The sequence below is a fragment of the Odocoileus virginianus genome, unplaced genomic scaffold (assembly GCF_023699985.2).
Source record: "Odocoileus virginianus isolate 20LAN1187 ecotype Illinois unplaced genomic scaffold, Ovbor_1.2 Unplaced_Contig_2, whole genome shotgun sequence".
NCBI classification, from domain to species: Eukaryota; Metazoa; Chordata; class Mammalia; order Artiodactyla; family Cervidae; genus Odocoileus; species Odocoileus virginianus.
Window position 1 is genome coordinate 2,748,252 of NW_027224319.1, and position 12,783 is coordinate 2,761,034.

A 12,783-nucleotide genomic window follows, 5' to 3' on the forward strand; every position below is an offset into this window, starting at 1 on the left:
GGGACTTCCCTGGCAGTCCAGTGATTAAGACTCTTCTCTTCTGAGGCAGGAGGCAGGTGGACCACCCCAGGGTAAAGCAATTGGAGGTTTATTCTCTATTGACCAAAACTCCAAGATAAGAATAGCAGGACAGTTAAGGGAGAAGGCTGGGCCCTGCCCAGACCACATATTTCTCTTTCCCAAAGTCAGGAGACCTCCCCGACCACACATGCACAGAAAAGGCTCCTTGGAAGCCAAAAGGGGAGTCATGTCAAGGGATGTTCTACCCATAGGCCTTTGTGGTAGAATCCATCTTGGCTAAGAGATGCATGCACACACCTGGGAGGATCCTGAGATGCACCAAATATGGACTGTGAACCAGGCAAATCAAATGACTGACCAAAGGAAACCCAGAAGAAACACCACATAAAAGTAATTCAAAGTGCCACCAGGGTGCGACCCAGGGACCCCCTGAGTTAGCTCGTGTGCCTATCCACACGAATTGCACTTTTCTCCTCTTAAAACGTTACTCGCATCACTACTTTCTGTCTTTGTAGGAATCCTTTGCTGCAAAGCTGAAGGGCCAGGTCCTTTGTCACTGACCGCTGGCCTAGTGGCTAGGATCTGGCGCTTTCAATCTCTGGCTAGGAACCCAAGCCCCGCTCCAAGCTGTTGCAGGCCGAGGCCACCCGAGATCACTTCCACTGTGAGGGGCACAGGTTTGATCCCTGGTCAGGGAACAAACAAGCCACGACCCAGCCCAAAAAAAAATCCTATATAGTTCTGCATTTGAATTAAAAGTGTCACTATGTCACTAAGATAACTTAATGAGGTTATCTTTTTTAAAATGCAGTTATATGTCCTAGCTCTGTCCTCTGAAAAAGTCCCCAAACAAGGATCAAACTCTGGCACCAGACTGTCATCATTCAATATCATTTTCCATTAAGAGAAAACTAGGCTCCTGGAGAAATACCTGATTCCACGATTGCAACTGGGTAAGAGGAGTCTGGAACATATTGTCACAACAGAAACAAAAAAACTACTGGAGACGGAGGGTCATTCAATACCCCAGAGCCTAAGAAGGATGATTTTCATTAACATCAATCAGAATTTCCTGCAATGGATTAAAATACATCAAGGATATTTAATTATATAAGTTCACTGGAAGAAAAAAAAAAGAAATGTTTAATTTTGGAAGATGCTAAGTAACTAACACATTATTCTGACTATCAGAAAAAGAGGGTTAAAAAAATCCAGCATTTAGTCCATATTACCTAGATGAACTATAATATAGCTAACTACTCCCTTTATGGAAATATTGCAGCTCATCAGTGAAGGCTAAATGATAAATTAGAGTGTCATCATTTCATAACTTGTAGCACGTTAGTAGGATATAAGGAGGATTATCCTGGAGAAGGAAATGGCAACTCACTCCAGCATCCTTGCCTGAAGAATGCCACAGACAGAGGGCTACAGTCCATGGTGTCGCGAAGAGTCGGACACGAATAAGCGACTGAAGAAAGCAAGGAGGACATCATGGCTGCTAACACAGCCACACGTGAAATGAGAGAAGGCTGAGAAGGGAGGGCCTGCACCCAGCACTACGGTGAAACAGATCAGGTGTGAACTTCATCAAGCTTATAGTCTCCACCTGGCAATTTCTAGAAAACATAGAGGAAAAGGGAACATGTTGAATGGCACCAAAGGGAAATAACCAGCAAAATCCACATTGTGGAAAACCATATACATCATACAATCTAGTTTTTCAACAGGTAAGCAATAAACTACAAAGGGAAGACACGAAAACACACACACCCATACACACACAGCTCTATATTAAAAGAGATGACTTGAACTTGCCTTTCATGGGGTCTTCCTATTTCAGGAAGGCTTCCCAGGTGGTACAGCGATAAAGAACCTGCCTGCCAAAGCAGGAGACGCAGGTTCGATCCCTGGGTCGGGACGATCCCCTGGAGAAGGAAATGGCAACCCACTCCAGTATTCTTGCCTGGAAAACCCAATGGGCAGAGGAGCCTGGAGGGCTACAGGCCAAGAGGTCGAAAGAGTCAGGCATGACTGACGGACGGAGCACAGACATCATTTCAGGAAACGCCAGCTTCATTCCTCTAGTTCTCAAGACAAAAGCGATGGGAACGGCTTTAACTCTTCCCTCTTCCTCCACTCAGCAAGCCTCCTATCAGTACTCCTGAGTACCCCTCATGTGTCCCTTCACTGACGCTCTGGTCAAATCCCCCGGCCTCCCTTGCCTGCGTCCCACAGGAACCTCGAAAAAGCCCCCTCTTTCCACCCTCATACCCTGAGGCCTCCTATGAACACAGGAGCCGGGCTGGGCCTTCTCAAATACACCGCTCAAGGTCTTCACGTGGCGCCAGGTCTTGTCCACAATTCAAGTAGCCGAAGGCCCTCTAAGTCTGGCTCCCCCTTGCTTCTTGGGCTCTGACTACACTGGCCTCCCAGCATTCCTCAAGCAGATCAGGTGGCCCCTCCTTGGAGACTCACACTCGCTCTTTCTTGCGTCTAGAGCCTTCTTTCCTCAGGTCTCCTCGCCCCTCCTTCCCCTGCAGATCTGAGCTCCGGAGCCAATCCTGCCTTCGCCGAGTCCCACATCCACCGCAGCTGCTCCTAATCTACCGGCCCCGCTCTGCACATGTAAATTATTTCTTAATACCACTCTCCCTTCCTTAGAAGGAAAGAAAGCAGGGATTGTTTTCAATGCGATATATGCACAGCGCTTAGAACGGTAACTGGCTCATAGTAGGGCTTCAAAAACAGTAGCTGAATAGAAGCATGAATCAACAAAAATAAATAGCATACAAACACCTGATCTAGGACCCTCTTACAATTACTATGGTTCAAGCTCTGCTGAGTCTATCCTGACAGACTCTGGACACGGCCCTTCCTTCCTCAGAGCCAGAATTCCCCTTCATCTCTTAAAACACGCCTCTCTATCAGAACACTTTGCAGCTCGCTGTTCTTAAATCTATGAAACCAAGTTCAGTTATGGTACCCCGCAGTCATTTTCTATATGATAGTGATTTTCCCGGTTTTACCTTTGGCCTAAACAAAACTGCCTTTTGTTAGCTCCTCTGATACAGCAAGAAAAGCCTCGATATATTGTGGTAATTCAGACATGATTCTGAAGACAAACTGATGGTTATTTACATTCAGGCCAGCAGAATAACCTTTACCTAAGGAAAAATTCATGAACTGAATTAGGCTGGAATAGGTGATCAACAAACCTGCCTCCGCAACAGGTCTGTTTCTTTTACTTTAGCCTTTGTTCTCTTTTGCTTCTGCAACAAGTTAATCATTACAGGGATGTTACCCATAGCTTAAAATATACGCAGGCTCCTCTCTGTATTCAGTTCACCTGGGAATGGCTGACAGCAGGAAGAAATTAACACACTCCTGGTGTCAGGCCTAAACCGGGCCATCTTTGCAATCACTTTCACCGGTCTTCTTACTTCAGCTCCTCAGCCCGCTTTTTCTTTGTTCGATAACAAATAAAGAAATAAATGGAGACCCCAGTAAGATGCTTCTCTACGACCCTTGTCTGCCATCTGCTCGGACTCCTGGCTTTCTGTTTGTTTGTTAAACACTGTTATTTATTTGTTTTTGGCTGTGCTGGGTCTCCGCCGCTGCTCGGCCTTTTCCCTAACTGCGGCAGGCAGGGGCTACTGCTCTCTAGGCGCTGCTCGGGCTTCTCATTGCAGTGGCTTCTCTTGTGGAGCACGGGCTCTGGGGCTCTGTGAGCTTCAGTAGCTGCGGCTCCCAGGCTCCGGGGCTCAGGCTCAATAACTACATCACACAGGCTTAGTTGCTCCGCGGCCTGTGGGATCTTCCCGGACCAGGAATCAGATCCATGTCTGCAAGAGGCAAAGCGATAGATAAGAGGTGATTTACTACAGTAGGATGCTTGTGAGGCTTACAGACAGGCGGGTGAGAGGGGGTCACATCCCGAAAACTTAATGGGCTAGGTTTATCATCAAAGGAAAAGTGGGGAGGGGGAAAGACTGCCTCCTTCCTCATTCTTGAGTAGACATCATGCCTCCATCATCAGCCTCCTCCTCCACGTCAGGCAGGGGAGCTTCCTCCTCCCTACATGTCAAGCTAGAACTGTCACTGTGCAATGGAAATGAGCGAAAAGGCAGTAGAACATGATCGAAATGGTAAATCATCTCAGGTTTTAGTATATCACCTTTCCTTTATATTTTTGTTTTTAGTGTGTGCAGAAGAATCATTAATTTACTGAGCTCACGGGGCAGGGTGTGGGTCTCATGCCACAATTGCTTGATTGTTTTCGGGCATGTCTCAAGCTGATGTTGCAGTTTTGATGCTAAACAAGCCTGCCTTCTTCAGTGATCAATAACTTACAGGGGTCTCCCATACCTTTTTCTTTACTAGAGTCCCCTAGTGGAATCAACTACTTATTAATAATTACCTGGACTTCCCAAGTGGCACTAAGGGTAAAGAACTCGCCTGCCAATGCAGGAGATGTGAGCTACATGTGTTTGATCCCTGGGTCGGGAACATCTCCTGAAGGAAAAGGCAACCCACTCCGGTGTTCCTGCCTGGGAAACTCCACGGACAGAGAAGCCTGGCGTGTTACAGTCCATGGGGTCGCAAAGTGTCAGACAGAACTGAGAACAGGCACAGACAACGACAAAACAACTACCTCATCCCTTACTCTGTCCCTGTCACTTCCTGCCTGCCTGCCTTCCTCCTTCCTTTCTCTCTTGCTAAAAACAAATCCTTGAGTCTTTTCCTATAGCAGTGTTTCAGACCTTTCTTTCTTTAACTCCTGATGGAAGAGCATTCTAACCTGACCCTCCTTTAAAGTATCATAACCCCCTTTTGAAGATACACAAAATAATGTTCAGAAAGGCAAACATTAAGCAAGAGGAAAAAATGGTTACTATTATTGTCTCTGTCAATAACTTTAAAAACACTAACCAATTTTTGACTATTGATGAATATTTAGGTCCTGGTTTATTCTTGGCCCTAAACTCTCGTTCCAACAATCTCACCACACACAGTATAGCATTAAAACCCTGTGCATTGTCTCTTTATGTCTGTTTTATAGCTGTTCATTCATTCATTCAGCAAATATTACTGGATGCCTACTATATGACTGATACAGATCTAGGCTCCAGGGAAATCACAGCAAAAAAAAAAAATCATAAATTTTTGCAGCGTATATTCTTATATTCTAGTGGGGAAAAGAAAACAAGAGAACAGATAACAAGCAAAATTAAAATAAAATGTGTATTTAGCAAGTGATGATGGCGAGAAGAAAAACTAAACAAGGGAAGGGAAGACCTAATTTCCTGACCAGGGATCAAGGCTGGGTCCCAACAGTGACAGCCACCAAGTCCTAACCACTGGACCAGTAGGGAATTCCCTGTATTTTTAAACATAGAGGAAACCATAAAGGCCCTGAGCAAGTGACATCTGAATAAATAAGATGGTTATCCAGCAAGCCATGTGGATGTCAGGGGAAAGTAACCCAGACAGAAGAAATGCAAATATTCTAAATCTGGAATACTCCAGTTATCACTTGGGTACATAAGGAGGCCAGTGAGTGAGGAAGGAGAGAGGAGCAGAAGCTGAAGGCAGAGATATGATGGAAATTAATGGGACATGACCTCACAGTGAGCTGGAAAGCCACTGGCATCAGAAGGTTTGGAGTAAGTTAGTTTGCTTTTACTTATTCTTTAACATACTATTTTTTGCTTCAATCAAATTATACTTCAGATGGGTTTGAAAAATAACATGTGTGTGTATATATATATATACACACATATATTTTATATATATCTTTATAAAGATCTAAAACTTTTTAAAGTGTCATGGCATTCTAAAAGGTAATATATAAGCTTTATGTTGATAACATAAAACAACTACTATTGATGCATCTTGAAAATGATTGTGTGTGTGTGTGATACTGTTTCCCAAGAAAGAAAGAAGAAAGTGAAGTCGCTCAGTCATGTCCGACTCTTTGCGACCCCATGGACTATAGCCTACCAGGCTCCTCCATCCATGGGATTTTTCCAGGCAAGAATACTGGAGTGGGTTGCCATTTAGGGATCAAACCCATGCCCCCTGCATTGGTGCATTCAAAGTGCAGAGTCTTAACCACTGGACCACCGGGGAAGTCCCAAGACACCAAAAATTAATATCCCCCTTGTAAAACGAGACTGTTATCATATAGGTATGTCTTCAATAAATTTGTAGTCTATTAAAATACCATTCTATATGAATACTAAAAAGGAAGCCTTGATGGCACACTGACTACTTTTGGACACTGCTTTCTTCTTTATTATGCTTCCATGAAAGGGAAGGTGATGGATTTAGGGGGCTGGTTTAATATCAATATATGGGAGTCAAGTGATATGAGGGTGCTGACTGAATTAATGGGGTCACCTGATTTGTAGTGACTGACTTAACAATAGGAGTCATGTGATCCACAGGGCCAGCTGGATCAGCGGGAGGGCCCCCCATCTTACAGGTGATGGCAGCCTTGCAGGTGGGAGAAGGTGGTGGACTAGGGAAGCTGGTAATACACAGGCTTGGGTCTTCTCAGCTATTTGAGTTCCGTAGGTCTGCCACAAAAAATTGGCACAAACCAGGTGGCTTAACACAACCGATCCATATTCTCTCTCAGTTCTGGAGACTAGAAGTCCAAAATCCAGGTGCTGGCAAGGCTCAGGCCTCCAGAGTACAGACTGTTCCACGCCTCTCTGACCTTGTGGTGTTGGCAGCAACCCTTGTTTCTTGGCTTGTAGATACAGTGTTCCAATCTCTGCCTTTGTGGTCACAGGGCATTCTTCCCTGTGTCTTCCTCTCTTCTAAAGACACTAGTCAGATTAGAGCCCTAATGACCTCATCTTAATTTGATTACAGTTGACCCATTTCCAAATATATTCACATTCACGGGTGCTGGGGATTAGGCATGAGACTCAAGAGATGTGGGTTGGATCCCTGGGTGGGAAAAGATTCCCCTGGAGTAAGGATGGCAACCCACTCCAGTATTCTTGCCTGGAGAATCCCATGGACAGAGGAGCCTGGCTGGAACAGCCCATAGGACCTCGAAATGTTGGACACAATTGAGCAACTAAGCACATATATCTTTTCAAAATTAAATTAATTATTTTTGTCCCTCTCACATGGCATGCCAGTCTTAGTTTCCCAGCCAGGAATCAAGCCTGTGCCCCCCATGCTGTGGAAGCAGAGTCTTAACCACTAGACCGCCAGGAAATTCCCAGCAATAGTTTGTTTTCAGAGAAATGTGCTACTTCTTAAGTGAAAACATTTTAGCAGTACTTAAGTGTATGGGAAAGTGGAAGTGATGATGGATGACACTTTCTTCTAATTATACTTTCTAAATTTCCTACAGTGTGCTTCTAACTATCTGGGCCATCTGAGTTGCCAGAAGCCCTAACCTACCTCCCAGCCCTCAACTCCAACTCCGCTTTCTTACTGAGCCTGCAGATCTCGAGCGCCCTCTGCCATAACGCATCTCTCCATTTTGTGCTTCTAGAAGGTGCAGCTCAGTCTCCTGGGGGTTTTGTTAAAAATGTCGATTCTGGTTCAATGGGTATGGGGCGGTGCCTGGGATTCGGCATTTTAAACAATTCCTAGGGGAAGCCGATGCTGGACCCCATCAAGTAGCAGGGGTTGAAATTGCTGAGTCACGAAGAGTTGTTCTACAACGACCACAGTCAGCCTTGGATATGTCGGTCCAGAAGCCCTCCCGCGAAAGCCTAAACCTAACGCGGAAAAGCAGCCACCGCCAGGAAGACTGCGGCAGCCCCGCCCCTCGAGGCCATCGCGGAGCCGCAATTGGCCATGCCACTCACGTGGTGCGGCGCTCACGTGAGGCCGCTGTCCAATCGTCGCGCGCCTCCGGCCCAGGCGCCGGCTGGCGCCCCGAGAGGTGGCTGCGAGCGCCATGGCGGGAAGACCGCTGCCCGGAGGCGGCGGGGTGTGCGCCGCCGCCTACCCTAACACCTCTGCCGGATTCCCCCCGCACCTCCAGGCCGGCGCGATGCGGCGCCGCTTTTGGGGCGTGTTCAACTGCCTGTGCGCCGGCGCGTTCGGGGCCTTGGCCGCCGCCTCCGCCAAGCTGGCCTTCGGCAGAGAGGTCGAGCCGGGGGCGCTGCTGCGGTGGGCCGGCGGGAGGGGCCAGGCGGAGGAGGGGCGCTGCGGGGCTCCGGGGCGGGGCCGAGCTGACGGCGCTGGGGCCGTCCGACCCCCGCGGGTCTGTTTTTGGGGGGTGGGTTGGGGGGCTCATCCGTAGTCGGGCGCTGCAGAACAGCGGGGGCAGAAGAGCATACCTCTACTAGGAGTCACGCCCAGCCCTCCTCCAATGTAGGTGGTAAGAGACGTGGGGGACTGAGGCCTGTTGCCTTACCAGGGACCCCAAAAATCTGTCCTCCGAGCTAGTTCATTCTCGGGGAAGACGCACACCTCCTCCATCCACTCTCTACCTCTCATTTTAAGCCCTTTGTGCCTGAGCATTTCTCTCCACGTGACTCTTAAGGTGAGAAGCCTGTTGCCCAACTCCGTCTTTAACGAGTGTTTTGACTGGTCAACCCACCTGCCAGGAAACGGGAATTTCGGATGTCCTAGGTATAAAAGGAAGACTGAGACAAACGTTCTGGCTATTTTCCCAATGCTGAGAACTCTTGAACTGCCTCCCCACGTCTGCTAAGGTGGCCTCTCCCGTCTCAAGTCATATAGGCGAGCTTCTGCTTGGTAAAGAGGTTTCATTGCAGCTGCTGCAACTCAGGGTTAGTCCTGGACTGAGACAGTAGACAGGCTGATTCTTTAGGTTTAAGCCTGTTAAGGGCTAATCCAGTGGGCACTGCCATGCTTGAAGTTGGTATCCTGGCATGTGTAATTCTCGTTGGAGTAAGTGGTCCAAAGTAAGATGAGTGACCATGAGCCATGAGGTTTTCTTGTTTTCTCAGTTGTGCAGCAGACCTTCATAAGCCTTTATACAAGTAGGCTGCCATTGGCACATAACAGTGCTTCTGTGTAACTTACACAGAGACACTCCTTCCTCAAGACACCATATATTCAGCTGCTGGAAAACTGTTATGAGAAAGAAGAGGAGGAGGTGTAGTTGGGTGCCGTCCCCAGGGGAAGCGGCTGTCTGTCTGCAGGCAGGTTAATAACTCAAAATCAAGTAAGGGGTCTGCACATCCTTTGTACAGGAGGCTTATAAAGATCCTCTCCTCTCAGTAGTCTCCTGAAACAAACAAACGAATGAAATCTGCATGTTCTCCAAGTAACGCCTGGAATCACTAGTCAGACACTCCCAGGTGTGGTTTCCCATGCTGTGTCCTAGTTCAGAGCATGCGGTCCCATTGCCTGGGCCTGCATCCTGGTGGCTTCCCCAAGCTGTGGTGCTTCAGGCAAGTTCCTTAATGCCTCAGGTTCCTTATCTGTAAAATGAAGTTATGGAATAAATGAAAATGTACTTATGACACTTAGCCCAGGGCCTGCTACCAAGTAAAAGCTCAAGAATGCCCGGTAGGACCGGGCTGAATGGCTTCTAGGCTGCACAGGGCAGCAGGGAGACCACCAATTCCTGTTTCACCTGATTCTGGCATGTGAGGACTCTGCCCCTCATTTACTCAGACCGGGGGATAACTGCTTGGCCCACTGAGACTGAACTTCCCCACCGCACTGGTCACTGTGGGGCCGTAACAGACTGGTGTTCAATAGAAGATAACTGGATATGAATTAGCACTTTACTTCTGCCCAAGGTCACATGGCTGGTACAATGGCCAAATAAATGTCTTCTCTGAGTTTGTTTCAGCTGTTGAGTGAGTGTGCGCCGGCTGAGGGTTAAGTGAAGGCCTGTGCAGGAAAGCTCAGAACCCCCAGGCTGTGGCAGCCTGGCTGCCAGCAATGACCAGACCCTGGGTGGCTGTCAGGGTGGCTGCTGGTCAAGCCTGTCCAGGGCTGACCGTGGCTGCAGTGACCCTTTCTCCTGCAGGTGAACGTGGGCTTCTGCGTCTTAGGCATTATTATGATGGCTACCACCAATTCTCTGATGTGGACGTTCTTTAGCCGGGGACTCAGTTTGTCCATGTCTTCAGCCATTGCATCTGTCACGGTGACTTTTTCAAACATCCTCAACTCGGTGAGTAGCCTGAGTGTATGGTTCCTCTGTCCCAAACCTGGGTTCTGGGTGGGTTGTCCTTGGGCAACTCCTGCTTTCCCACCTAGGAGAAGGGACAGGAACTGAAGCAGAGGTTGGGCGGTATCTTGACTCCCTGTGACTTCTCCTTCAATCTCTCAAACTTGGTGACATTCTCAACTTAGATGGCGAGGAAGTCCAGCTGTCAAAAGCCTACTTGTTTGCCGCCCCACAGGGATCTGTGAACTCAGGCAGGAGACATGGAGGGTGGAGGGTCTTCCCTCCCAGTGGGCTGAGCCAGGGAGCACGTGCTGGGCCGGCTATGTGCAGGGCCTGGCTTCTGGCCTCTCTGGTCCCCTTTGCTGGTCCAGTGCTCTGAGCAGGTACCCGGCCCACTTCTACAGGTGAGACCTGTTGAAGATCACAGCTGGGTTTCAGGCCCAAGACTTCTAGCCCCAGACCTTTCTTCCGGCCCCAGGGGGAGTCAGGTGGTGTCCGCGCACCCTTCGGGCACGTGTCTGCCCAGCCTCACATTTGTCTCTGTCCCCCAGGCCTTCCTGGGTTTTGTGTTGTACGGAGAGTGCCAGGAGGTCTTGTGGTGGGGCGGAGTGTTCCTCATCCTCTGCGGACTCACCCTGATCCACCGGGAGCTCCCACCGCCCAGGAAGCCCCTTCCGCACAAGCAGCGGTAGCACCAGCCGGCTGGGCAGACCCGCTGGAAAGACAGTCATGGCGGCTCAGGCTCGGGCTGGCGTGTGGGGACCGCAGCTCAGGGCAATCTGGGTGCGCAGCCTTCCGACCCCAGGCCAGAGGACGATGCTGCCCAGGGAAGCAGGCCTGTGACCAGGAAGCCTTGTGGGTAGACAGCTCCAGCTTCTTTCAGGGGAAGTGAACCTCGGCAGTGTTCTGCCTGAAGCCGCCTCCTCCATCCGTCTGCACTGTGCTGTTGACTCTCATGTTCCCCAGCCCACCCAGCGAGCCCCGGCAGGCGCAGGAGACCCTGGGGTTGGTCAGCTTACTATATGGACTTGAGACCACACTAACTGCGATCCTGTTGCCTAATGAAGGCCAGTCACGGGATTTTGGAATCAGGACTGGTTGGATTTTCGGCTTCACATCGATGTTACCAGACCATCAGCCTCATGCTTCTGTATTAAGGCAAGAGAAGAAAAACTAGATTAATAAATGCTTGTTTTGTAAGTTAAAACTGCCAGGTGTGCAATCTCGATTCTGTCCTAATTTTTTTCCTTTCATTTTTTTGGAGGAAGAGCAACTAGGGTGAGCTGCAGTTCTCAGAGGGGAGTTGAAATCCCATCCCCACTTCCAGGCCTGGTGCTTGGCTGCTCTCTGCCTGCCAGTTCCTTCCTGACTCTACCCAGGCAGATGTTCTTCAAACTCAGGAGCATATCTGTCCATAGCTCTTATAATATTTTATGTTATGTTATGGCTGCGCCACTCGGCCTCTGGGATTTTAGTTCCCCAAGCAGGGATTGGATCCTGGTTTTTGGCAGTGAGAGCAGAGAGTCCTAACCACTGGACCGCCCCCACCCCCACCCCCCCTGCCCCAGGGAAGTTGCCATCTTGTCATTTTTCGAGTCCTGATTGAACAGTGCCCCCCACACCCCGCCAGAAATCTGCACAACAAGCTGAAAAGTCATAGGCTGATGGTCTCACAAGAGCGCCTTAGCAACTATCGCTAACTTTGGTTTAAGAGCAGCTTTGCCTTTTAAAACCTTAACGGTGTCTCCATCTGTCATCTCTCTCTCGAGACTCCAAGAGGCAGAAGTTACAGCAAACATCATTCATTATGCAGACTGTTTTTTTTTTAATACTGAGAGGATTTAAATTCCAACTCGCCCACTGGTGGCGAAAAACAAGGAAGTTGTATCCTGCCAACACTTTGCTTGCAGCTTACCCTGATTGGGATGGTTCCCCAGCATTTATGATATGACATTACGAGCAGTTGACATTTCAGTCTTTTCTACCCAGCCAGGTGCAATAACTACAGAAAACAAAAGCATTAAAATTAAAATTAAAAATGACAGCTGAGGTATGTCTTCCTGCAGTCCCAGCACTGCTCTGACCTCGTTAACCCACCCGTATGGGGGTGCTGAGTCATGATGCAGGCCCCAAGGAGCAGCGGGCGAGGAGGACGCTCCAGTGCTCCACACGGACTCTGTGCTGTGAATTCCTTTCCTAGGGCGGAAACAAATGGCCACAAAATTGGTGGCTAAACCAACAGAAACATATTCTCTCACAGTTCTGGAGGCTGGAAGTCTAAAAATCAAGGCATGATCACGGCCAGGTCCTCTTGGGAGGTTCCTTGGAACATCCTTTCGTGGCTCTTCAGATTTTTCAAGGCTCTAAAGGCGCCCTGGCTATGACTGCATTACTTCAGTCTGCTGTGTCACCCAGCATCTCAACGTTTGCTGCCTCACACTCCCTGAGGCATCTCACCTCCTCCTCATTTCATTTCAGAAAGGACAGAGTTCACTGAAGTAAACAGGAAGTAAACGAGGTCATGCAAATATCCTGGTCCTCATGAAAATCATTCCCGTCATTCCCTGCCCCCCCACCCCACCCCCCAATTTACTTTCCACTGACAGCTCATGCTGGGGCTTCCCAAGTGGCTC

At 48.8% G+C, this 12,783-nt stretch overlaps 1 protein-coding gene across 2 annotated transcripts; it reads left to right on the plus strand.

The window, feature by feature from the left end:
* The first annotated feature begins 7,902 nt into the window (after positions 1–7,902).
* TMEM42 (transmembrane protein 42) lies at positions 7,903–11,357 on the plus strand. 2 transcript variants are annotated; one of them, XM_070463413.1, is made up of 4 exons: positions 7,903–8,143; positions 10,007–10,153; positions 10,386–10,554; positions 10,702–10,789. In XM_070463413.1, the coding sequence occupies exons 1-3, from the start codon at positions 7,952–7,954 to the stop codon at positions 10,527–10,529; spliced, it is 483 nt and encodes a 160-aa protein (XP_070319514.1). In that variant the 5' UTR covers positions 7,903–7,951; the 3' UTR covers positions 10,530–10,554; positions 10,702–10,789. The 2 variants fall into 2 exon arrangements, with proteins under 2 accessions (XP_070319514.1, XP_020728301.2); XM_020872642.2 differs by lacking the exon at positions 10,386–10,554 and having other exon boundaries at positions 10,702–11,357.
* Positions 11,358–12,783: the final 1,426 nt, after the last annotated feature.

Bases quoted from the DNA above. Each gene is read 5' to 3' on its own strand.
- TMEM42 (XM_070463413.1), top strand. From the start codon at position 7,952: ATGGCGGGAAGACCGCTGCCCGGAGGCGGCGGGGTGTGCGCCGCCGCC. The intron at 8,144-10,006 runs GTCGAGCCGGGG...TTTCTCCTGCAG, and splicing joins AGCTGGCCTTCGGCAGAGAG to GTGAACGTGGGCTTCTGCGT. The intron at 10,154-10,385 runs GTGAGTAGCCTG...GCCGCCCCACAG, and splicing joins TTTCAAACATCCTCAACTCG to GGATCTGTGAACTCAGGCAG.